This window comes from Ceratotherium simum, chromosome X, assembly GCF_057802395.1.
Source record: "Ceratotherium simum simum isolate JZ-2026a chromosome X, ASM5780239v1, whole genome shotgun sequence".
Taxonomy (NCBI): Eukaryota; Metazoa; Chordata; class Mammalia; order Perissodactyla; family Rhinocerotidae; genus Ceratotherium; species Ceratotherium simum.
Genome location: NC_141940.1, coordinates 38,998,494 through 39,024,963, shown reverse-complemented (window position 1 = coordinate 39,024,963; position 26,470 = coordinate 38,998,494). Strand labels below are relative to the sequence as shown.

Below are 26,470 nucleotides of genomic sequence, written 5' to 3'. Positions count from 1 at the left end.
AACTGATAGGTATTGGAGTGGGAACTTGCACCATGTTTATAGTTTAATTCTTTTCCCTAAACGTATTCTTTTTTAACCATCTTGTTGTCTGGAGTAGTTCATCTTACAGAAACTTACTAAGGATAAATATTTTTACAATGTCGTATTTTTTCTGTAAAATCCTGGTTGGAATACTAAGAAAAAAAAGTTAACAACAAAAACTAATGGTAGTGTATTATTAAAACAACATGTAAAACGAAACCAAAACAAGTGAAGAGGGTCTATGTAACTGACTTATTCAGTAATCAATCATTTTTATGGATTATGGAAACATATCCCAATAATTCATAATACCTAGAGCAATGCAAATCCAAGCATGGTCAATGGACCAGTGTCAGATGACAAACTGTTTGTTACCAGTCTGCATTGGAATTAGACGAAATTGAGAGTAAGCATTTAGAAACCTTTATAACAATTTGACAGTGTAATTATATTTGTTAAATGTGATACCCAAAAGGCAAGCTTGTATTTTGTCTGTCTTTTGTTTTTTATTTTAGCTTTTAGTGATTTTTATTGTATTTTATTAAAAATATTAGTCCATGATGGACCAGGAATTAAGAAAAGATTGGTCTTTCACCAGAAATAATTTGAGAAGCACTTTCTTAGAGAAATATGCTTGAAAATGCTAAAGTTTGATTGTTAGGTCATTTTATGTGCATGATGCCAAAAGTATCTCTAACTCACTGTTTGGTTTGTTATACACAGGATTCTATCACTTGTTTGCTAGAAAAATGATCAGATACATCTCTTAAAACTGCTTCAATACCTGTTAATATTGATGTTGTATTAACTAGGCTTGCTTGGCATACCAGGAGAGAAGGGGGATCCAGGGCCTCCTGGGTTTGATGTTCCAGGACCCCCTGGTGAGAGAGGCAGTCCAGGAATCCCTGGACCACCTGGTCCTATGGGACCCCCAGGATCACCAGGGCTCCCAGGAAAAGCAGGTGCCTCTGGCTTTCCAGGTAATTTGTTCGAAGTGTTCTTTGGTTTTGGATTCAGGAAATTCAAATTAATATGACTCTGGTATATTATTCTCTTGTTTTGCTTTTCTGAATTGACACTATCCCTTAAGGAAAAGTGTTAAATGTCTGACTGCAGGAAACTCACTTTGCTATTTGCATTACACTTTTTCTCTGTGAGAGTTCCAGTTATATATTGCTGTATAACACACGACCCCAAAATTTAATGATTTTTTTTTTTTATATTTTGTATGATTTATTTCTTTGAAAATATATACACTGCTCTAAAATTTAATGATTTAAATCAACCTTTTTATTTTGCTCAAGATTTTGCGGGTCAGGAATTAAGGGATGGCTTGACGGGGTCGTTTATCTCTCATCCACATGGCACCAGCTAGAATGGTTAGTGGTAAAGGATCTACTTACAAGATGGTGCTTATCTGACCCCTGAGTGTTCCTTGGCCTCTTCACATGGTATCTCGTTTCCCATAGTGCCTCTTCACATGGCTTGAGCTCCTAACATTATAACAGTGTCAGGGTAGTTGCTCTCCTTCCAGTGCAGCTGGCTTCCAAAAGAGAATACCCAAAACCAAAAGTGAATGTTCTGAGAGTCCCAGCTGGAAGCTACAAGACTTGTTATGATCTAGCTTTGAGAATCATAGTGTCGTTTAGTGAAGGGCAAGGCACAGAGTCAGCCTAAATTCAAGGGGAGAAGGCTACACAAGGGTGTGTATACTGTGAAGTGTGGTTCACTGGGGGGCCATCTTTGGAGATGAGCTACCACAGTGAGTCTTTTTATTCATGGATGTTGACAATAGTGACTAAGTTTACAACAGTTGAGAAGAGGTAAAATTAGTGCCTTCCCTCCAACCCTCAATAGTTTTCCAGCTATCTTAAAACTTATCTTTTATCTTTCCAAGGTCAAGGAAAGGTAAAAGTTACTTATTGATATTCTTCTAAGGTGCCAAAGGTGAAATGGGTATGATGGGACCTCCAGGCCCACCAGGACCTTTGGGAATTCCTGGCAGGAGTGGTGTTCCTGGTCTCAAAGGTAATATTCAAAGTTTGCTGACAGATGCGTATAAGAGTAAAAATTAAACATTGCTTTATGTCAATACAGAATATTTTATTTGACTGCTTTAAAATGATCAATGCTTACTTGAACTTTCTTTCTATGTGACGTGGCATTTAAATAGGTCCTGTTATCGATTTGGTGGCATGCTCAGTTTAGATACCATGAAACACAGTAAATGCTTAGCTCAACATAACAAAATATAAAGACTAAATTTTGATATTTTTTTATAGTCTCTATAATTGTCAGAGAATCCCAGGAGAAAGGGACATTATTATTTGAGTGTAAAAATGTATGTGAGCTCAAGTTATTCATAGACAATAAGCAAGGTGCGTAAATGTTTTGGGTGGTCAGCAGCCTATCCAGCTATGGAACATAAGAATAATCTTTGTATGCGTTAATCCTGCATGGATGAATCTAATCTGTTGTGTCTTCCCCACACATCTTGGTTTTAGGTGATGATGGTTTGCAGGGTCAGCCAGGACCTCCTGGCCCTGCAGGAGAAAAAGGTGGTAAAGGAGAGCCTGGCCTTCCAGGCCCTCCTGGACCAATGGATCCAGATCTGCTGGGCTCAAAAGGAGAGAAGGGGGACCCTGGATTACCAGGTAAGTGAATGCATTTATCTATGAATGCGTTTCCTGATATATCTGAAGTTTAATTTTTAATCGCATGAAAAGTGACTTGTAGTCCAGGATTCACCACCAAAAGGCACTTAGATGCATCAAATTTTGGTAATGAAAATTGTTTCACTTGATTTGTACTGTTTCACTGATCAACTTTTGTTGAGTATTTTCTTCATAGTTTATCTATGAAGTGAGGTTTTAAAATATTTTAGGCTTAGGCAGTCACTTTCAGGCCTTCCAGGAAGTAGTATAGAATATGGTTGAGAGAAAAGGATGTATAACTGGAATCACTTGGAAAACAGATTTCATTGTTTGGGAAATTTGCTGATCCTTTAATTTTGTTTCCCTTGAAACCAGATAGGGATGAGTGGTACGTTGCTGCTCTGCAGTGTTTTGCTATCCATATCATACTTGGCTTTTAAATATAGTTCACTGTGATTCTACCTTGGCAGAATAAACAAGTATTGCAATATGAACAGCCAAGCTCAGCCCTGGGGGAAGTAGCTGAAAGTAGGTCTAGGGAACAACTGTGTTATTCTGGTTATTTTATTAGAAGCAAATAAAGTATGAAGTATAACAATGATTTTTTAATCTAAAAAAATCTTTTTTTCTTTTTATAAAAGTATAACATATTCATAACAAAGCATCAGAAAATATGGATAAGCACAACTTAATAAATAAAGCACTTTGTATATGCTACATATCCAATTTATATAGAATATCCTTTCAAACAACATGGAACTTTAAAACTAGCTATGTTTAATTGCAACTTATAGTAAAATTTGTGGCTCTTTTTGTGTTATAACCATTAACATTGTCAGTTCATGTGTGTGTGTACAGATGTTATAAAGTTCCCTATGAGCGGGACTTGGGATTTTTCCTCAAAAAAGAGTTTACGACATTACTGTAGTTTTGTATATAGTCACAAAAGAGGTAGGACCACCTAATTTTTTATCATTGCTAAAATGAGATATCTGTCTTGACTTATTCATTGCAAGACTTTTCTTTCAATTAGGCCTTCTGTAAATTAGAGGCAGTAAACTATACTTGCCTCTAATATAGGGTTATTAAAGATAGTTGTAGAATCTAAGAGAGAGCCTAGAGGTAATCTGCCCCAATTCCTTCATTTTGTAGTGTAAGAAACAGAGGCCTAAAGAGGAAAGTGACTTAATTATTGAGTGCTCTGAATTTCTTAATGGCAGCTAAATAAAAAGTGGAAGATTTTAGTATGAGTCCAGTGCTATTGGTTCATACTATATCAGAATATCACTGGTTCTTATAGTTCACTCATAGTTCAGAATTTGGGTAGCTTGCTTTACCAAATTCATTTAATGGATTAATAATATCAGCCTAACTTGTATTTCCTATACTCATCCTCGGAAGGTATTCCTGGAGTTTCAGGGCCAAAAGGTTACCAGGGTTTGCCTGGAGACCCAGGGCAACCTGGACTGAGTGGACAACCTGGATTACCAGGACCATCAGGTAAGTATGATAGACCACCTGTAGCAATTGGATGGCTGATCCTGAACCCTGGAAAACTAATTATGTATTTATCTTGTGTGATGTTTTGGATCTAGTCGTGGCAATATACTTGGGTAGCTACCAAGGTGTGGAGCTCTCCCTTAGCAAAAATGTTGCCATTTGGCCTGAGTGTCAACAGACAAGATTTGTAGGATATTTTGCTTTGCTCACTTTCTTCTTTTTGTGGCAGCAGGGTGTACATAAAATCAGAAGTACATCCAAGTAAAGTACTGTGTTTTATTTACATACATTGCAACATATGTAAATAAGACAATTATCTGGTAGGAGCCTGAAGAATTCACCTTTTTCAGTTCTTCAAACAAGTCAGTCATTAAACCATGTAAAACAGATGGCTGCCGATTCTATTTTTAAAAGTTTCTAGGAATGAAAATTTCACAACCTACCTTCGTAGTCTGTTATAGCATTAATCACTCTTGCAGTCAACATGGAAGTTTTTTTCTTATTTCTAATAAAACTCTTTCTTGCTGCTTCTTAACCCATTTTCTTTTAGTTGGGCCCGAACGGAATAAAGAGCTGCCAGTCCCCATCCTCATAAGAGCCCTTTAGGTCAGTTATTCTTTTCTAGACTCTGCACTACATTGCCTTGATGTAGTGGGAGGAAGAAATTCTCTCCTTTTCTACCTTCACATTTTCGGCATTCTCTTCCCCCAAGTTGGAAGTCAGTGTGAAAGAAAAAATAAAAAAATGTTTAAGGCAACATTTTGGTCCTTGGAAAATTCCTAAGTGATACCACAGAACTCAGGTACCTAATAAGCTCTAGGAAAAATGTGTAAACAGAGCAACTATGACTTTTGGGAATGACAGTCCCATACCTCTCCATCCACTCTTATCTATCCCTGGCCTAATAAACTGAAGGTATATCATGACAGGTAACCACTTTCCTCTTCCTGGTCTCACATAAACATGGGAATGCCACTTTTGAATCTTTTGCAAACAGACTCAATATATTGGATTTATCTGTGATAAATACAGTAAGGGTAGTTATACACATACAACAAATAGAACTTACAAGCGACTGGAATTGTTTTAAAGCAAGAAACAAGGTGTCCTGGTAAAAATTCTTGCGTTTTTAAAATAAATTTATGTTAGAAGACCTCTATCGCCATGATTATATTGTAATATGTTCCTAAGGGGATTTCTTGGGTAACTCTTGCCTGTTTTATGCTGAATTAGATCTGTGGAACTGAGTCACATGTTAAGATTTGATCCATCCAAGCCCATACTTGCATTTTAATTATGACCCACTCCAAGAAACCAGGAAACTCCAATATTGCTGACTTGTATTAATTTTAACAATTTGACTTTTCTAGGTCCCAAGGGTAACCCTGGTCTCCCTGGGAAGCCAGGACTTACAGGACCTCCTGGACTTAAAGGAAACATAGGTGATATGGGTTTTCCAGGTGAGTGTTGAAAATCTCCCAAAGATTTAGTCCCATTAATGGAAGATGGTTCACTATCTTTGTTATCAGAAAAGAGACTGGTGTTGATAGAATCAAACGGAGACAATATCTAAGATAATCTGTGGGTAGAGCTCTCTTATTACACAAATATTTGAGATGGGAATTAAGGGACAAAGTTTTAGAAACCTTAAAAGTAAGAATTCACTAACTTATATCTTTTACCCAGCTGTACCCGTTTCACTTAGACTTCCTTAAAAAATAAGCTTTTGGTTGTAAAGCTCATTATTATATAACACAGAATTTGCAGAGTTCTTTTTTTAAATCTTTTTGCTTGGTCGTATGCATTATAGATATGCGGTGAATAAAGAATATTTTGTAAAATATTGCATGTTACGTGTTTTCAACAGGCCCTCAGGGTGTGAAAGGGTCTCCTGGATCTCCTGGAGTTCCTGGACAACCTGGCTCCCCAGGATTACCTGGACAGAAAGGAGAAAAAGGTGATCCTGGTGTTTCGGGTATTGGTCTTCCTGGTCTTCCTGGCCCAAAGGTAATCCTACTCTTGGCATATACCTGAGCAGATGTGATTTTTCTTTAATACTGTGTTTGTTCTTAATTATTCCTTAAACAAAGTATAGAATGATATAGTATAATATGGGTAAGAAATTAATTCCTGTCTTTTCTCTTATATTGTAAGAAGGTGTGTTTTAGGGTTTGCAGCCAGTCCAAAAAAAGGAGGGAAAGCTTTGATTCCTTTGTTTTCCCTCTATCTTAATCTCTGAGTATGTTTCAGTAAACCAAAAGCATATTTCTGCCTGGTTTTGATTTTCTTTTCTCTTTTTAGTCATGGAGTTTTTGGTCTTTGTCCTAATATTACTACTAATTTGAAGAGACTTATAAACAAAGTAACTTATGCAATTAATGAAAGTGCAGTAGTACTCAACTGCATATCTGAGGTAGTTCTCTGAAAACAGTTTTACATATCTCTCTATGCCCCTAGTCAACGTGAAAACTTTGTTTTTGTTTCTCAAGCAATCAAATTTAGAACTTGTTTTAGAATAATGGTGCTCAACAAATATTTGATAACTGCTTAAGTCCATGTAAAAAGGTAATAACTCTTACTGATTTGTAGAAGTATTTGTAACTAGCAGAGATGCATCCATTGTCTATTATACATGTCGCAGATATTTTCTCCCAGTCAATCGTTTGTCTTATAACGGTTTAATCATTCAGTCAGACCACAAAGCTAAGGAGTATTAGACAAGGAATTGTGTTACTCAACTTCCATGGAATTAGTGAAATTTCCCACTGAGATAAGAATTTACTGAATAATATTTTAAAGATAATTTCTTTTTAATAGTATACAGAAAGACTATAGTTTGATTGCCTAGCTGATCAACTTATTGTAAAAGATAATCAAGAGAAGTTTCTGCATATTGATTGTGGATTAACAATGTAAAGTTTATTGAAATGAATTTTAATTTTTTCTGTTCTATTTAAATTTTATCAGTAATACATGAATATATATTTTTATTAAAATAATAATACAGACATATCAAGGGTAACAGTGAAAATCTCCTTCATAACATATCTTGTTTACTCCATTCCCTTCCCCGTAGAGAACCACTGTTAATAGTTGGTGTGTATATTTGAATCACTTACTCTACATATTTATATATATATATTTATGCACACACACAGAATTTTGTTTTTCTACACATCATATGTATGTAGAGTTATAGAACACACTATTCTGTATGTTGCTTTATCACATATCTTTTCATCTTTTCTTTATTCAATATATCTTAGACGATATTCTTTGTCATTGTACATTATTTTTTTTATTGAGGTAAAATCGGTATACAACATTGTATAAGTTTTAGGTGTACAACATTATAATTTGATATTTGTATATACTACAAAGTGATCATCACCATAAGTCTAGATACCATCCCTCACTATACAAATGAGCCTTCACCCATTTTGCCAACCCCCTAACCCCCTTCCCCTCTGGTCACCACCAATCTGTGCTGTGTATCTATGAGTTTGTTTGTGCTTTGTTTTGTTTGTTCATTTGTTTTGTTTTTTAGATTCCACGTGTAAGTGAAATCATGCAGTATTTGTCTGTGTCCATCTGCCTTATTTCACTTAGCATGATACCCTCAAGGTCCATCCATGTTGTCAAAAATGGCAAGATTTCCTTCTTTACTATGGCTGAGTAGTATTCCATTGTGTGTATATATATATCATGTCTTCTTTATCCATTCATCCATTGATGGACACTTGGGTTGTTTCCATTTCTTGGTTATTGTAAATAATGCTGTAATGAACACAGGGGTGAATATATCATTTCAAATTAGTGTTTTCATATTCCTTGGATGAAGACACAGAAGTGGACTAGCTGGGTCATATGGTAGTTCTATTTTTAATTTTTTGAGGAATCTCAATACTGTTTTCCATAGTTACTGCACCAATTTGCATTCTGACCAACAGGGTACAAGGGTTCCCTTTTCTCCATATCCTCTTCAACACTTATTATTTCTTGTCTTTTTGATAGTAGCCAATCTAACAGATCTGAAGTGATATCTCATTGTAGTTTTGATTTGCATTTCTCTGATGATTAGTGATGTTGAACATCTTTTTATGTGCCTGTGAGCCATCTGTATGTCTTCTTTGGAAAAATGTCTAGTCAGATCTTCTCCCCATGTTTTAAGTGGGTTGTTTGGTTTTTTGTTGTTGAGTTGTATGAGTTCTTTCTATGTTTTGGATATTAACCTATTATTGGATATATGATTTGCAAATATTTTCTCCCATTCAGTAGGTTGCCTTTTCATTTTGTTGATGGTTTCTTTTGCTGTGCAGAAGCTTTTTAGTTTGATGTAGTCCCATTTGTTTATTTTCGCTTTTGTTTCCCTTGCCTTTGGAGTCATATTAAAAAAAAAACATCACTAAGACCAGTGTCAGGGAGCTTACTGCTTATGTTTTCTTCTAGGAATTTGTGGCTTCAGGTCTTACATTCAAATATTTAATCCATTTTGACATAACTTTTGTGCGTGGTATAAGATAGTGTCTGGTTTCACTCTTTTGCAGGTGGCTGTTCAGTTTTCCCAACACCATTTATTGAAGAGACTGTCCTTCCCCACTGTATGTTTTTGGCTCCTTTGTTACAAATTAATTGACCGTATATGTGTGGGTTTATTTGTCAGCTCTGTATTCTGTTTCATTGATCTGTGTAGTCTGTTTTTATGCCAATACCATACTGTTTTGATTACTATAGCTTTGTAGTATAGTTTGAAATCAGGGTGCATGATACCTCCAGCTTTGTTCTCCTTTCTCAAGATTCCTTTGGCTATTAGGGGTCTTTTGGTTCCATACAAATTTTAGAATTATTTGTTCTATTTCTGTGAAAAATGCCATTGGGATTTTCATAGGAATTGCATTGAATCTGTAGATTGCTTTGGGTAGTATGAACATTTTAACAATGTTAATTCTTCTAATCCATGAGCACATTATATCTTTCCATTTGTTTGTGTCTTTGTTCATTTCTTTTATCATTGTCTTATAGTTTTCAGTATAGAGGTTTTTCACCTCCTTGGTTAAATTTATTCCTAGATATTTTATTTTTTTTAATGCAATTGTAAATTAAATTGTTTTCTTAATTTCTCTTTCTGCTAGTTTGTTATTCTTGTATAGAAACACAACAGATTTTTTTATATTGATTTTGTGTCCTGCAACTTTGCTGAATTTATTAGTTCTAATAGTTTTTAGTGGAGTCTTTAGGGTTTTCTATATATAATATAATGTCATCTGCAAATAGTGAAAGTTTTACTTCTTCCTTTCGTTTTTGGATGCCTCTTATTTCTTTTTCTTGCCTAATTGCTCCAGCTAGGATTTCAAATACCATGTTGAGTAAAAGTAGTGAGAGTGGGCATCCTTGTCTTATTCCTGATCTTAGAGAAAATGCTTTCAGCTTTTCACCATTGAGTATGATGTTAGCTGTGGGTTTGTCATAAATGGCCTTTATTATATTGAGGTACATTCCCTCTATACCCATTTTACTGAGAGTTTTCATCATAAATGGATGTTGGATCTTGTCAAATGCTTTTCCTGCATCTATTGAGATGATCATATGATTTTTATTCTTCATTTTATTAATGTAGTGTATCATGTTGATTGATTTATGGATGTTGAGCCATCCCTGCATCCCTGGAATAAATCCCAGTTGGTCATGGGGTATGATCCTTCTAATATATTGTTGAATTCAGTGTGCTAATAATTTGTTGAGGATTTTTGTATCTATGTTCATCACGGATATTGGCCTATAATATTTGTGTGTGTGTGTTTGGTGTCCTTGTCTGGTTTTGGTATCAGGGTAATCCTGGCCTTGTAAAATGAGTTTGGAAGTGTTCCTTCCTCTTCAGTTTTTTGCAAGAGTTTGAGAAGGATAGGTATGAAATCTTCTTTGAATGTTTGGTCGTCTGGTCTAGACTTTTGTTTGTTGGGAGATTTTTGATTACTGATTCAATTTCCTTGCTAGTAATTGGTATATTCAGATTTTCTATTTCTTAATGATTTAGTCTTGGAAAGTTGTACGTTTCTACACATTTCTCCTAGGTTGTCCAATTAGTTGGTATTGTCGGGGGAAGAGGGAGAATCTCCCTCTGCCCTTTCCCTTAAGGTTCTTCTGGCTGGTCAAATAATCAACAAGACAGGTTAGCAGGAGAAAATAATACCAAGTTTAGTAACGTGTATACATGGGAGAAAGCAGGGACACTGCGTTTCTCAACACAATAGCAGAAATTCTCGTCTTAAATATCTTTTTCAGCCAATGACAAAGGAGGATTTTGGCGGTGGGGGGAGTCAGTTGCAGGAGATTACCACTAAAGCACAGTAAAAAAGAGTAAGGTTTATTATGTAGCTCAAGGCCTCACCTTCCACATTGATAAGTCACTAGAGATGAGCTCATCCCCCTCTCTTCACCAAACAGAGAGGGAGATACCTTAGCAAATGGAGATTTCCCTTATAAATGTAAATGATTGTCTGGCAACTCTTCGCAGGGTCATCCAGAGAATGTGGCCAGAGAGACAGAACTTCTGATAAGAGGGGCTTGTTGGTGCCTTCCTATTGTAACATTTACCCTACGTTATCTTTACAGCCATCATGATAGATCTGTTCCAGGAAGGAGCCACCATATCAAATTCTTTAGGCAGTTAGTGGGGGAGGTCAAATGTCCCTAGAGAAAACAACCAAGGTAAAGAGATAGATTTCAGGGTGGCCAAATCTTGATCTCCCACAGTATATAATTGTTTGTAGTAGTCTCTTATGATCCTTTGTATATCTGTGGTATCAGTTGTAATTTCTCCTCTTTCATTCCTGACTTTATTTGAGCTCTCTTTCTTTCTCTTTCTTGGCGAGTCTAGCTAAAGGTTTGTCAGTTTTGTTTATCTTTCCAAAGGAACAGCTCTTGGTTTCATTGATCTTTTCTTTTGTCTTTTTAGTCTCTATTTCATTTATTTCAACTCTGATCTTTATTATTTCCTTGCTTCCACTAACTTTAAGCTTTGTTTGTTATTCTTTTTTAGTTCCTTTAGATGTATAGTTAGATTGTTTATTTGAGAAATTTCTTCTTTCTTGAGATAGGCCTTTATCACTATAAACTTCCCTCTTAAGACCACTTTTTCTATATCCCATAGATTTTAGACTATTGTATGTTTATTTTCATTTGACTCCAAGTATTTTTTTTTTATTTTTCCTTTGATTTCTTTATTGACTCATTGGTTATTCAGTAGCATGTTGTCTAATCTCCACATACGTGTGATTTTTCCAGTTTTCTTCCTGTAATTGATTTCTAATTTTACACCATTGTGGTCAGGAAAGATGCTTGATATGATTTCAGTCTTCTTAAATTTATTGAGACTTGTTTTGTGGCCTAACATATAATCTGTCCTGGAGAATGTTCCATATGCACTAGAGAAGAATGTGTATTCTGCTGCTCTTGGATGGAATGTTCTGTATATATCTATTAAGTCCATCTGGTCTAATGTGTCATTTAAGGCTGATGTTTCCTTTTTGATTTTATATCTGGATGATCTATCCATTGATGTAAGCAGGGTATTAAAGTCCCCTGCTATTATTGTATTGCTGTCAATTTCTCCCTTTAGGTCTGTTAATATTTGTTTTATCTATATAGGTGCTCCTATGTTGGTTGTGTAAATATTTACAAATGTTATATTCTCTTGTTGGATTGACTTCTTTATCATTATGTAATGCCCTTCTTTGTCTTTTATTATAGTCTTTGTTTTCAAGTCTGTTTTGTCTGATATAAGTATAGCTACACCAGCTTTCTTTTCATTTCCATTTACATGGAATATCTTTTTCCATCCCTTCACTTTCAGTTTGTGTGTCCTTAGATCTGAAATTAGTCTCTTGTAGGCAACATATAGATGGATCTTGTTTTTTTTTTTTTTTTTTTTTATTCATTCAGCCACTCTATGTCTTTTGATTGGAGAATTTAGTCCATTCACATATAAGGTAAGTATTGATAGGTATGTACTTATTGTCATTTTCTTGATTGTTTTTTGGCTGTTTTTGTAGTTCTTCTCTGTTCCTTTCTTCTCTTGCTCTTTTCCCTTGTAGTTTGGAGGGTTTATTTAGTGTTATGTTTACATTCTTTTCTCATTATCTTTTGTGTGTCCAATATAGATTTTTGTTTTGTGGTTACCATGAGGTTCACATACAACATCCCATATATATGACAGTCTATTTTAATTTGATAGCATCTTAAGTTTGAACGCTTTCTAAAAACTCTACATTTTTACCCCCCACGTATTGTTTTTGATGTCATATTTTGCCTATTCGTATTTTATGTATCCCTTAACTGTTATAGTTAATTTTACAACTTTTGTCTTTTAACCTTCATATTAGCTTTATAAGTGGTTGATCCACTACCTTTACTATACATTTTCCTTTACGAATGATCTTTTTTTTTTTTTTTAATTTTTTGTTTATTGCAGTAACATTGGTTTATAACATTGTAAAAATTTCAGGTGTACATCATTGTACTTCTATTTCTGCATAGATTACATCATGTTCACCACCAAAATACTAATTACAACCCATCACCACACACATGTACCGAATTATCCCTTTCACCCTCCTCCCTCCCCCCTTCCCCTCTGGTAACCACCAATCCAATCTCTGTCCCTATGTGTTTGTTTATTGTTGTTATTATCTACTACTTAATGAAGGAAATCATACGGTATTTGACCTTCTCCCTCTGACTTATTTCACTTTGCATTATACCCTCAATGTCCATCCACGTTGTCACAAATGGCTGGATTTCATCGTTTCTTATGGCTGAGTAGTATTCCATTGTGTATATATACCACATCTTCTTTATCCATTCGTCCCTTGATGGGCACTTAGGTTGCTTCCAAGTCTTGGCTATTGTGAATAACGCTGCAATGAACACAGGGGTGCATGTACCTTTGCAAATTGGTGTTTTCAAGTTCTTTGGATAAATACCCAACAGTGGAATAGCTGGATCATATGGTAGTTCTATCCTTGCTTTTTTGAGGAATCTCCATACTGTTTTCCATAGTGGCTGATCTTTTTACTTTCATATGTTTTCTTCTTACTAGTTAGTACCTTTTCTTCTCAGCTTAAAGAAGTCTCTTTAACATTTCTTGTAAGGTCATTTTAGTGGTGATGACCTTCTTTAGTTTTTGCTTGTCTGGAAAACTCTGTTTCTCCTTCAATTCTAAATGATAACCTTGCTTGGTGGAGTATTCTAGGTTGGAAGTTTTTTCCTTTCAGCACTTTGAATGTATCATACCATTCCATTCTGACCTGCAAAGTTTCTGCTGAAAAATCAGTTGATAGTCTTATGGGGGTTCCCTTGTATGTATCAAGTTGTTTTTCTCTTGCTGCTTTTAATATTCTCTGTTTAACTTTTGACATTTTAATTATAATGTGTCTGGGTGTGGATCTGTTTGATTCATTTTGTTTGGAACTCTATGTACTTCTTAGAGGTAGATGTCTGTTTCCTTCCCCAGGCTAGGGAAGTTTTCAGCCATTGTTTCTTCAAATAACTTTTCTACCCCTTTCTCTCTCTCTTCTCCTTCTGGAACCCCTATAATGCAGATGTTATTTTCCATGATGTCCCAGAGGTCCTTTAAGCTATCTTCGCTTTTTAAAATTATTTTTTCTTTTTGCTGCTCTATTGGGATGATTTCCACTGCCCCGTCTTCCAGGTCACTGATCCATTCTTAGACGTCATTTAGTCTACTGTTGTACCCTTCTAGTGTATTTTTCAATTCAGCTATTGTATTCTTCAGCTCCGTGACTTCTGTTTGGTACCTTATTATGTTTTCCATCTCTTTGTTGAAGTTCTCACTTCTTCATACATTCTTCTCCCTAGTTTGGTGAACATCTTTATGACTGTTACTTTGAACTCTTTATCAGACAGATTACTTATCTCCATTTCGTTAAGGTCTTTTTCTGAGGTTTTGTCTTATTCTTTTGATTGGAACATATTCCTTTGTCTCCTCTTTCTGCTTGAATCTCTGTATTTGTTACATCATATTATGCAAAACAGCTACCTCTCCTCGTCTTGAAGGAGTGGCCTTATGTAGGAGATGAACCTTATCATTCAACCTTGCCCTAGCTTTTGGTTATCTCTTGGACCTTTTTGATTGTCTAAGTAGCCTGATTTCTCCTTGCTAGGTCTCAGTTGTTGAGAGTATGCTAAGACCTGTCAGTGTTACAAAGGGAAGGATCTCAGACAATACTTAGTTTCAGGCTAGTTGTAAGCCAGATCCTCAGGCAGCAGCTTTTAAGGTGTGCAAATATATACAGTTTTGTGGTTCTGCAGTCATAAACTCTGTCGACTTCCAGACCAGGAGATTTGGAGGTGTCTCCTGGGCGACAGTTGTAAAATCGTGGCTTTAGTTATGTGTGTAAGCTCCTTTCTGGGAGGTATCAGCCAGCTGTGGTGAGGCCAAGAGAGAGTGCTAATATGGTGTTGCCCTACCCACATTCCCTGGGAGTGCCTCTGTGGCCTCTGGATGTGTGGCAACTCTGAGGCCTGCCCCTCAGGCTGAAGCTCCAGGACAAGAAAATAGGCCTTTCTTCATGTGAAGACTGGGAGTGTGTTTCAGTCTGCTGTTTGTTCAGTGTCCTGGGAGTGGTAGCCTGCCAAGAACTGTCTCTCCAATTGTTTCAGTTCTGTTGGGCCCAGAAACACAACTCTACATGGCCACCAGAGCCGGGTACTCGAGATGTGTCCCTTGTGTGGGCTGTGCATGCCTGCTGGCTGGAACAGGACAGGGCAGGCTGCTGCGTGTGGAAACCTGCCCAACTGGGGCGAGGTGGACCACAGCTGTGATTCATGGTGGGGGGTGGCGCTTGGCTAGCCTGGCCATAGTGTGTAGGGACAGGGTGGGCTGCAGCTGCAGGGGAACTCCCACCAGAGATAGCAGGCTAGAGGGGTGAGTGTGAAAATGCTGCCCATCAGCACCGACACCAACAAGGCAGAAAGAAGGAAAATGCAAAAATGGCACCTGCCAGTGCCTCTGTCCCCAGAGAAAAATCCCAACAAGTTTTGCTTCTCCAGCAGAGACACTTTAAGAAATGAGTCTCCTTTGCATATGATCTAGGTGCCTTTCAAACTGTTGCTTTTGCACTGGGTGCTGTGGTGAGTGAGTCTGTGTGTAAGCCCATTAAAAGTGGATTTTCTCTTCCCGATAGCCCTATGGTTCTCCTGGAAGTAAGCCTCATTGGTTTCAAGGCCAAATGCTTTGGGGGCTCATCTCTGTTGCAGGTCCCAAGGGTTGGAGTGGCCGATGTGGGTACAAACCCCTTGCTCCCCAGGGACAAGCTCCATAATATAAGATCTCTCCTGACTGGATAACCACACCTGGGGTGGGGTTACTTTTGATGTGTTTCCACATATCCTGCTGGTCTCAATATGGCCCTATTATCATTTTTTGTGGAGGCACTTTTCAGCTAGCTTTCAGGTCCTTTTCAGAGGGAATTATTCCATATGTAGCTGTAGCTTTGTTGTGTTTGTGGGAAGGAGTGAGTCCAGGATCCTTCTATGCTGCCATCTAGAACCCTCCTCATTGCACATTATTTTTAATGGCTGTATAATATACCATTACTGTTGTATATAAGATCATAATAAACATTTTTACACATATCTGTGGACATGTACAGTTATTTATATGGTATAGATCCCTAAAAGTGAAATTGCTTTGTCAAAAGATAAGTGCATTTAAATCTTTGTCTTTTTAAGTTTTGATATTAATAGTAACAAATGAACTTGATTTTAAAAATCAACCAATATGAAATGATGTAAAATAAGAAGTCTTCTTTCTGCACATTTATATACCCCAAATCAACAGTTCTTCCCGAAGGTAACCACTTTTAGTAGGTCCTCATGAAGTTATCCAGAAAAGGTTTTTTATGCATATAGACACATGCATATATGATTGATGTTTCATTAATTTTAAGACTCAATTTTTTACATTCAAAATCACTGATATTGTGATGCATCTTACCATGGAAAGCATCTTACAGTTATAATTGGAAGCATTTTTCCTCAGTTATCAATACATGAAATGATGCTGCATCTTCTAAATGTAGCTGTCTTATATTTTTATCTATGTACTTGCAATCATACTATATATCTGCTCTGAACCTACCTGTCATAACTGAGTAAATTTTAGCAAACTTTATCAGTCCATAAGTATATGCCTCATTTCTTTTTCATAATTATATAGTATTTTTGTGTGGGTTAACCATAAATAATTTATCCTCTTATAAATACTAAAGTTGTTTCCGTATTTTCATGATTACCAACATACATTGCACTGAAGATTCTTATCCATATCTTACATACATATCTTAAGATTATTTGGTAAATATCGCCATAGAATAAATTCTGAGTGGAGTTGCTGGAACCCAGCGTATAGATGCCTTTTTAATATTGATAGTTACTGACAAATTTTCCTATTAAATAGCTCTACTGCTTTATACTCTCTTAATCAGTGTAAGAAATGTTCTATTTTCTCCTCATTTGACAAATAATGGATATTATCAGTCTTCTAATTTTGTCAATTTAATGTGTGAAAAGTAGTGTATCATTGTTTAAATTTGAATTTTCTTGATTACAAGTAGGATTTCCTGTGTTTATATCTCCTCTGCAAATTGTCTATTCATACTCGTTGCCTCATTTTTTTTCCAGTTATTTTATTGAGGTCATAATGGTTTATAACATTGTGTAATTTCAGGTGTACATTATTATTTATCAGTTTCTGTATAGATTGCACCATGCTCACCACCAATACTCTATTTTTTATCGGTCACCATATGTATGTGCCTCTTTACACGTTTTGCCTTCCCTCTCACCCTCTTCCCCTCTGGTAACCACTAATCTGTTCTCTTTATCTGTGTGTTTGCTTATCTTCCACACATGAGTGAAATCATGTGGTGTTTGTCTTTCTCTGTCTGTCTAATTTTGCTTAGCATCATACCCTCAAGGTCCATCCATGTTGCAAATGGGATGATATTGTCTTTTTTTATGGGTGACTGGTATTCCATTGTATATATATACCACATCTTCTTTATCCAATCATCAGTTGATGGGCAATTGGGTTGCTTCCACATCTCAGCTATTGTGAATAATACTGCAGTGAACATAGGAGTGCTTAAATCTCTTTGATTTGCTGATTTCAAGTTTTTTGGATAAATACCCAATATTGCAATAGGTGGATAGTATGGTATTTCTATTTTTGATTTTTGAGAAATCTCCATACTATTTTCCATAGTGGCTGCACCAGTTTGCATTCCCACGAGCAGTGTATGAGAGTTCCCTTTTCTCCATATCCTCTCCAACATTTGTTTTGTTTTGTTTTTTGCTGAGGAAGATTTGCCCTGAGGTAACATCTATGCCAGTCTTCCTCTATTTTGTATGTGGGTTGCTGCCACAGTGTAGCCACCTGTGAGTAGTGTAGGTCTGCACCCGGAAACCGAACCTGGGCCACTGAAGCAGAGCACACCAAACTTAAACACTAGGCCATGGGGCTGGCTCCCAACATTTGTTATTTTTTGTCTTGATAATTGTAGCCATTCTGACAGGTGTAAGCTGATATCTCATTGTGGTTTTGACTTGCATTTCCCTAATGATTACTGATGTTAACATCTTTTCATGTGCCTGTAGGCCATCTATATATCTTCTTTGGAAAAATGTCTGTTCAAATCCTCTGCCCATTTTTTGATCAGGTTGTTTGTTTTTTTGTTGTTGAGTTGTATGAGTTCTTCATATATTTTGGAAATAAACCACTTGTCAGATATATGATTTGCAAATATTTTCTCCTAGTTGGTGAGTTCTCTTTTCATTTAGTTTGTGGTTTCTTTTGCCTTGTAGAAGCTTTTTATTCTGATGTAATCCCATTTGTTTATTTTTTCTTTTCTTTCCCTTGCCTGAGTAGACATGGCATTTGAAAAGATGCTGCTAAGAACAATGTCAAAGAGCATACTGCCTATAATTTCTTCTAGGAGTTTTATGGTTTCAGGTCTTACCTTCAAGTCTTTAATCCATTTTGAGTTAATTTTTGTATATGGTGTAAGATAATGGTCTACTTTCAGTTTTTTTGCATGTGGCTGTCCAGTTTTCCTAACATCATTTACTGAAGAGACTTTCCTTTCTCCATTGTATGTTCTTGGCTCCTTTGTTGAAAATTAGCTGTCCATAGATGTGTGGTTTTATTTCTGGGTTTCAGTTCTGTTCCATTGATCTGTCTGTCTGTCTTTGTGTCCTAGTGCCATGCTGTTTTGATTATTATAGCTTTGTAGTATATTTTGAAGTCAGGTGTTGTGATGCCTCCAGCTTTGTTCTTTATTCTCAGGATTGCTTTGGCTATTTGGGGTCTTTTGTTGTTCCATATAAATTTTAGGATTGTTTGTTCTATTTCCATGAAGTATATCGTTGGCATTCTAATTGAGATTTCTTTGATTCTGTAGATTGCCTTAGGTAATATAGACTTTATAACTATGTTTATTCTTCCAATACATGAGCATGGAATATCTTTCCATTTCTTTTTTTTTTTTGGTGTGGAAGATTAGCCCTGAGCTAACATCTGTTGCCAATCCTCCTCTTTTTGCTGAGGAAGATTGGCCCTGGGCTGACATCTGTGCCTGTCTTTCTCTACTTTATACATGGGACGCCTGCCACAGCATGGCTTGATAAGCGGTGCTTAGGTCCGCGCCCGGGATCCGAACCTGTGGACCCTGGGCTGCAGAAGCATAGCACGTGAACTTAACCACTGCACCACTGGGCCGGGCCCTCCATTTCTTTATGTCATCTTCAATTTCTTTCAATAATGTCTTATAGTTTTCAGTATATAGGTCTTTCACCTCTTTGGTTAAATTTATTCCTAGATATTTTCTTCTATTTTTTGCGATTGTAAATGGGGTTGTATTCTTGACTTCTCTTTCTGCTAGTTCATTATTAGTGTGTAGAAATGCAACCGATTTTTTTTAAAGCATTGTTTTTTTTTATTATTTTTATTTTTTTGTGTGTGAGGAAGACCAGCTCTGAGCTAACATCTATTGCCAATCCTCCTCCTTTTTATCCCCAAAGCCCCAGTAGATAGTTGTATGTCATAGTCGCACATCCTTCTAGGTGCCGTATGTGGGACGCGGCCTCAGCATGGCCAGAGAAGCGGTGCATCGGTGCACGCCCAGGATCCAAACCTGGGCCGCCAGTAGCGGAGCGTGCACACTTAACCGCTAAGCCACGGGGCCAGCCCATGCAACCGATTTTTGTAAGTTGATTTTGTACCCTGCAACTTTGCTGTAGTTGTTGACTATTTCTAATAGTTTTCTGGTGGAATCTGTAGGGTTTTCTATATATAGAATCATGTCATCCGCAAACAGCGAGAGTTTCACTTCTTCCTTTCCAATTTGGATACCTTTTATTTCTTTCTCTTGCCTAATTGTCCTGGCTAAAACCGCCAGTACTATGTTGAATAGAAGTGGCGAGAGTGGGCTCTCTTGTCTTGTTCCTGTTCTCAGAGGGAGGGCTTTCAGTTTTTCCCCATTGAGTATGATGTTGGCTGTGGGTTTGTCATATATGGCCTTTATTATGTTGAGATACTTTCCTTTTATACCCATTTCATTGAGAGTTGTTATCATCAGTGGATGTTGGATCTTGTCAAATGCTTTCTCTACTTCTATTGAGATGATCATGTGTTTTTTTTTTTTATAATTTTTATTTATTGATTGATTTTCCCCCCAAAGCCCCAGTAGATAGTTGTATGTCATAGCTGCACATTCTTCTAGTTGCTGTATGTGGGACGCGGCCTCAGCATGGCCAGAGAAGTGGTGCGTCGGTGCGCACCCGGGATCTGAACCCGGGCCACCAGCAGCAGAGTGCGCACACTTAACCCCTAAGCCATGGGGCCGGCCCTGATCATGTGGTTTTATACCTCATTTTGTTAATGTGGTGTATCATATTGATTGATTTGGGGATGTTGAACCATTCCTGTGTCCCTGATATAAATCCCACTTGATCATGGTGTAGGATCCTTTTAATGTGTTGCTGTATTCAGTTTGCCAATATTTTGTTTAGGATTTTTGCATCTATGTGCATCAGTGATATTGGCTGGTAATTTTCCTTCTTTGTGTCATCCTTGTCTAGGTTTGGTATCAGGGTGATGTTGGTCTCATAGAATGAGTTAGGAAGCATTCTGCCTTCTTCAATTTTTTGGAATAGTTTCTTCTCTGAATGTTTGGTAGAATACTCCAGAGAAGCCATCTGGTCCTGGACTTTTGTTTTTTGGGAGGTTTTTGATTAGTTTCAATCTCTTTAGTTGTGATTGTTCTATTCAGATTCTCTATTTCTTCTTCTTTTTTTTTGATGAGGAAGATTGGCCCTCAGCTAACATCTGTTGCCAATCTTCCCCTTTTTGCTTGAGGAAGAAACCCTGAGCTAACATCTGTGCCAATCTTCCTTTATTGTTTTGTATGTGGGACGCTGCCACAGCATGGCTTTGTGAGTGGTGTGTAAGTCCGTACTTGGGATCTGAACCCATGAACCCTGGGCCACTGAAGCACAGCATGTGAACTTAACCACTACACCACCAGGCTGGCCCCTCTCTATTTCTTCCTGATTCAGTTTCGAGAGGTTGAATGAGCCTAAGAATTAATCAATTTCTTCTAGGTTATCCAATTTGTCAGCATATAGTTTTTCATAGTATTCTCTTATAATCTTTTGTATTTCTACAGTATCCGTTGTAAATTCTCCTCTTTCATTTCTAATTTTATTTATTTGAGCTTTCTCTCTCTTTCTCTTAGTGAGTTTTGCTAAGGGTTTGTCAATTTTGTTTATCTTCTCAAAGAAGAAGCTCTTAGTTTCATTGATCCTTTCTACTGTTTTTTTAGTCTCAATTTCATTTCTTTCTGATCTAATTTTTATTATCTCCCTCCTTCTGCTGGCTTTGGGCTTTGTTTGTTCCTCTTTTCCTAGTTCTGTTAGGTGTAGTTTAAGGTTACTTATTTGAGATTTTTCTTGTTTGTTGAGGTGGGCCTGTATTGCTATAAATTTCTCTCCTAGAACTGCTTTTATGTTGTGTTTTCATTTTCATTTGTCTCCAGGTATTTTTTATTTCTCCTTTGATGTCTTCATTTCTTCAATGGTTGTTCAGTAGCATGTTGTTTAGTCTCTACATATTTGCTACTTTCCCAGCTTTTTTCTTTTAATTGATTTCTAGTTTCATAGCATTGTGGTCGGAAAAGATGCTTAATATGATTTCAATCTTCTTAAATTTACTGAGGCTTCCCTTGTTTCCCAATATATGGTCTGTCTTTGAGAATGTTCCATGGGCACTTAAAAAGAATGTGTATTCTGCTGGTTTTAGATGGACTGTTCTATATATATGTATTAAATCCGTTTGATCTAGTGTTTTATTTAATTCCACTATTTCATGGTTGACTTTCTCTCTGGATGTTCTATCCATTGGTGTAAGTAGGGTGTTGAGGTCCCCTACTATTATTGTCTGCCTGTTAATTTCTCCCTTTAGGTCTGTTAATACTTGCTTTATATTTCCTTGGTGTTCCTGTATTAGGTGCATATATATTCATGAGTGTTATGTCTTCTTGGTGGAATGTCCCTTCTATCATTATATACTGCCCCTCTTTGTCTCTCATGGTCTTTTTTATCTTGAAGTCTACTTTGTCTGATATAAGTATGACAACACCTGCTTTCTTTTTTTTTGCCATTTGCTTGCAGTATTGTCTTCCATCCCTTCACTCTGAGCCTATGTTTGTCTTTAGAACTAAGATGTGTTTCCTGGAGGCAGCATATTGTTGGGTCTTGTTTTTTAATCCATCCAACCACTCTGTGTCTTTTGATTGGTGAGTTCAATCCATTTACGTTTAGAGTGATTATTGATATATGAGGGCTTAATACTGCCATTTTATCTTTTGTTTTCTTGTTGTTCTATATTTCCATTGTTTCTTTTTCCTTGTATTTCTGACTTCCATTTCAGTTTGGTGGTTTTCTGTGATAGTTTTCTCAGTTTTCTGTTTATTTATGAGTTGGGGCTCTGCTCTGATTTTTTGTTTAGTGGTTACCATGACGTTTGTATAAAAGATCTCATAGATGAGATAGTCCATTTTCTGATAGCTTCTTGTCCCCATTGGCCTAAGCAGGCTCCATCCCTCTCCTTTTCCCCTTCTGAGTTATTGTTGTCACAAATTATTCTGTTTTGTGTTGTGTGTTTGTGACTAAAATGAAGTGTTTATAATGATTTTTGATGCTTTCCTTCCCTTTATCTTTAATGTTATAATTAAGTGTTTGCTAACCTGTGCTGATAGAGAGCTGCAATTTTCTAATTTTGTCTCTCTATTTATCTCCTTGCTCAAAGCTTTGTAAGCTTTTGCCTTTTTGTTCCAGGTATGAGAGCTTCCTTCATCAATTCTTGTAAGGGAGGTCTAGTGGTGATGAATTCGCTCTTCTTTTGTTTATCTGGGAAAGCTTTTATTTCTCCATCATATCTGAAGGATAGTTTCACTGGATAGAATATTCTTGGCTGAAAGTTTTTGTCTTTCAATATTTTGAATATATCATTCCATTTTGTCTTAGCCTGTAAGGTTTCTCCTGAGAAATCCACTGAAAGCCTGATAAGGATTCCATTGTAGCTTATTTTCTTCTGCCTTGCTGCCCTTAATATTTTTTCTTTGTCATTGACTCTTGCCAGTTTTACTATTATGTGCCTTGGAGAATGTCTTTTTGCACTGATGTAATTAGGAGTTCTATTGGCTTCATATACTTGTAAGTCTAGTTCCTTCCCCAGATTTGGGAAGTTCTCAGCTATTATTTCTTTGAGCATGCTCTCTGCTCCTCTCTTCCTCTCTTATCCTTCTGAAATACCTGTAATCCTTATGTTGCTTTTCCTAATTGAGTTGGATATTTCTTGAAGAATTTCTTCATTTTTTTAAAGTCTTAGTTCTCTCTTTTCCTCTATCTGAAGCATTTCCATCCTCTGAATCAGTAATTCTGTCCTCCATAACGTCAGCTATAGTTTTTAAGGATTATAGATTAGTTTTTATCTCATTAATTGTGTTCTGCATATTCAGAATTTCTGGTTTTTTTTTTATAGTTTCAATCTCTGGTGAAGTATTCCTTCTGCTCATTAATTTTATTCCTGAGCTTGTTGAACTGTCTTTCTGAGTTTTCTTCTGACTCATTGAGTTTCTTTTTGACAACTGTTTTGAATTTTCTCTCATTTAGGTTGTAAATTTCTGTGACTTCAGGATTGGTTTCTGGAAACTTGTCATTTTCTGTCTGCGCTGAAGTGTTACTGTGATTTTTCATGGAGTTTGATGAAGTGAACCTTTGCCAACCCGTTTGTGGTACTATCAGGTTGCAGATTCCACCTGCCCCCATTGAGGGGAAGGAGGAGCTGTGTTTCTGATCCCACCCCGTCTGCTGAAAGTTGTGCGGCTGCTCTGCATTTGCATGGGCTTGCAACAGCCACTACATGGGTCTCTCTTATGGGGGTGAGTCTCTGTGCCTCTCTCCTCAGTGGGCAGGTTGTGCAGGTGCAGGCCAGCACTGTGCTTGCTTGTGGTTTGGGTGAGCTGCTCTGCTCCCACAGGCCGGGCTACCCCTCTGAAGGCATTCACATGCATGCTGGGCTACCTCTGCCTCCTCTTACAGTCACACCAGCTTCTGTGCTTGGTGGGTGGGTTGCCCTCATGGGGGCTGGGCCATGGCCACTCGGTGGGGAGCGTACCCACTGGTGGGGCCACTGTGGCATGGTATGTTCTCCCACAGGCTGGGATAGCATTCACACATGCACTGGGTTGCCCCTCCCTCCTCTTACAGGTGCAAGGGATGCTGTGCCTTGTGAGCAGGGGATCCTTTATGGGGCTGAGCCGCAGCCTCTTGGTGGGTAGTGTTCCCACTGGTGGGGCCGCTGAGGCACAGTGGGTGCTTCCGTAGGCCAGGATAGCAATTGTGCACAGGCTGGGCTACCACTGCCTCCTGATAGGGTCATGCTGGCTGCGGTGTAAGGCTCTGCAATCTGGCTCCCTGCTGCTGGGGAGGAAGAAGTTTGTGCTCACTTATCTCCACTGTTTCCTGGGGATCCAATCCATCCACCTTCAGATGTACAGCTGCATGCTGCTGTGCTATGTGGGTATCTTCCATTGGTCAATGAATGTCCATTTAGCTGTAAATCAGAGGGGGAGAGACAAAGGGAACAGCTTGCTCTGCCATGTTGCTGACATCACGTGTCTTTAGCTCATTTTTAAGAGGGAATTTGGTTATGTATTTCCTATTGATTTACAGAAGTACTTCTTTATAAATAGCAAAGATGTATCCATTGTCTATTATGTATGTTGCAAATATTTTCTCCTGGTCAGTTGCTTGTCTTATAACATTCTTTACTGTGCATTTCATCATGTAGAAGTTTAAAATTTTTACATAGGTGAATTTTGTACTCTTTCATTCATTCACAAAATATCTATTGAGTATGTACAATGTGCCAGGTACTGTTTTAGGTGCTGAAGATAGAACATGAGTGAAACAAACTCACTGCCTGCATGGAACTTACATCTAGTCAATAAACAAAATAAATAAGTTTATAATATGTTAGAAGGTATGGCAAAAGTAAAGTGAGGTTTGGGCATAGGAATTGCTGAGAATTATTACACTTTGAATTAAGGTAGTAAGGGAAAGCTTTTCTGATAACAATTGATCAAGTGACCTCATGCAGTGAGGGAGTGAGTCATTCAAAGACCCTGAGGTGGGAGCACACCTGACATGTTTGAGGAACATCAACAAAGCTAGTGTAGATTAAGCAGAGTTAGTGAGGTGAAACTAAGTAGGAGATGAGATCAGATTGGTAATGGGGGATAGATTATCTATGGCTTTTACTCCTGAGTGAAAGGAGGAGTGATGGAAGGAGTAACATGATAGTACTTTAATTAAAAAAAAAATCACAGATCCTGTTTTGGAAATAGATCGTAAAGGAATAAGGATGAAAACAGTGAGACCAGTTGTAATACAGTTGTAATCTGTAAATAATACAGATTAGAGATGTTGATGGCTTGTATCAGGGTGGTGGCAGTGAAAGTGATAAGAAACAGTCAAATCTGAATATATTTTCCAGTTAAAGCCAGCAAGATTTTCTTAATGGAATATGAGAGAAAGAGAGATATCAAGGATGACTTCTAAAGTTTTTATTCTTAGCAACTAGAAGAATGGAGTTGCTACATACTGAGATAGGAAAGATTTTTGGAGAAGCAGATTTGGTGAGAAAGATCAGCAGCATAGTTTTCTGATTGTTATGAAGACTTCTATATCCTAAGATTGTATAAATAGACCTATATATTTTCTTCCAGTACTTTCACGATTTTGTCTTTATATTTACATCTTTAATCCCTCTGACTTTTTCTGTATGCTGTGTGAGGTTAGAAACTAACTTTATTTTTTTGCCAAATAAATATCCAGATAACCCAACCCCATTTGTTACAAACTTCATTCTTAACTCATTGATTTGAAATTCTATTTTAAAAAATTTCCAGGGGCTGGCCCGGTGGCATAGTGGTTAAGTTCGCACGCTCCACTTCGGCGGCCCGGGGTTCACAGGTTCAAATCCCGGGTGTGGACCAATGCACCACTCATCAAACCATGCTGTAGCAGCATCCCACATACAAAATAGAGGAAAATGGGCACAGATGTTAGCTCAGAGCCAATCTTCCTCAGCAAAAAGAGGATGATTGGCAGTAGATGTTAGCTCAGGGCCAACTTCCTCACCAAAAAAAAAAATTTCTAAATTTGTTCATACATATTTTTCCTGTACTGAGTAAAGTTATATAATGGAACCAAAATTACCATAGTAATTCAGCTCTGAAATTATAATAGATGGCAGCAGAAAAAAGTGTCTCAATTGGTAAATGTCCACAGTATATTCAACTTTTCAAGCAAGAGGCTAACTTTTAGTTTTTCTATGCATTCTAGAAGTATAAGCAAATTCTACACTAAATTTGGATACTTGCAGAGCTGATAAATCAAGGAAATTATGTATTTGAAGTATCCTGTTGTTCTTTTCAGATGATGTTATTTTATCTTAGAATGGTGACCCATTGCAAAAATAAGACTTTGTAGCTCAGTTCTCGTAGGCACAGGCAGTCCTTGCTTTGCACGGTACTGATATTCACAAACTTATTACCACAATTTAATTTATTAGCATCAGTCCGCAACAACACGATTCAAATTTAAGTTACCATAGTATATTAGCTCTTCAATCCATAAATCACTGTGTAAAT

The 26,470-nt window shown here is 37.2% G+C and overlaps 1 protein-coding gene across 1 annotated transcript in view; it reads left to right on the top strand.

The window, feature by feature from the left end:
* The window catches only part of COL4A5 (collagen type IV alpha 5 chain), a 228,084-nt gene that overhangs the window by 160,303 nt on the left and 41,311 nt on the right, over positions 1-26,470 (top strand). The window contains exons 31-36 of the mRNA XM_004440476.3: positions 834-1,001; positions 1,960-2,049; positions 2,526-2,675; positions 4,077-4,175; positions 5,546-5,635; positions 6,043-6,182. Of these exons, the coding sequence (XP_004440533.1) occupies positions 834-1,001; positions 1,960-2,049; positions 2,526-2,675; positions 4,077-4,175; positions 5,546-5,635; positions 6,043-6,182 (737 nt within the window). The remainder of the gene's footprint in view (positions 1-833; positions 1,002-1,959; positions 2,050-2,525; positions 2,676-4,076; positions 4,176-5,545; positions 5,636-6,042; positions 6,183-26,470) is intronic.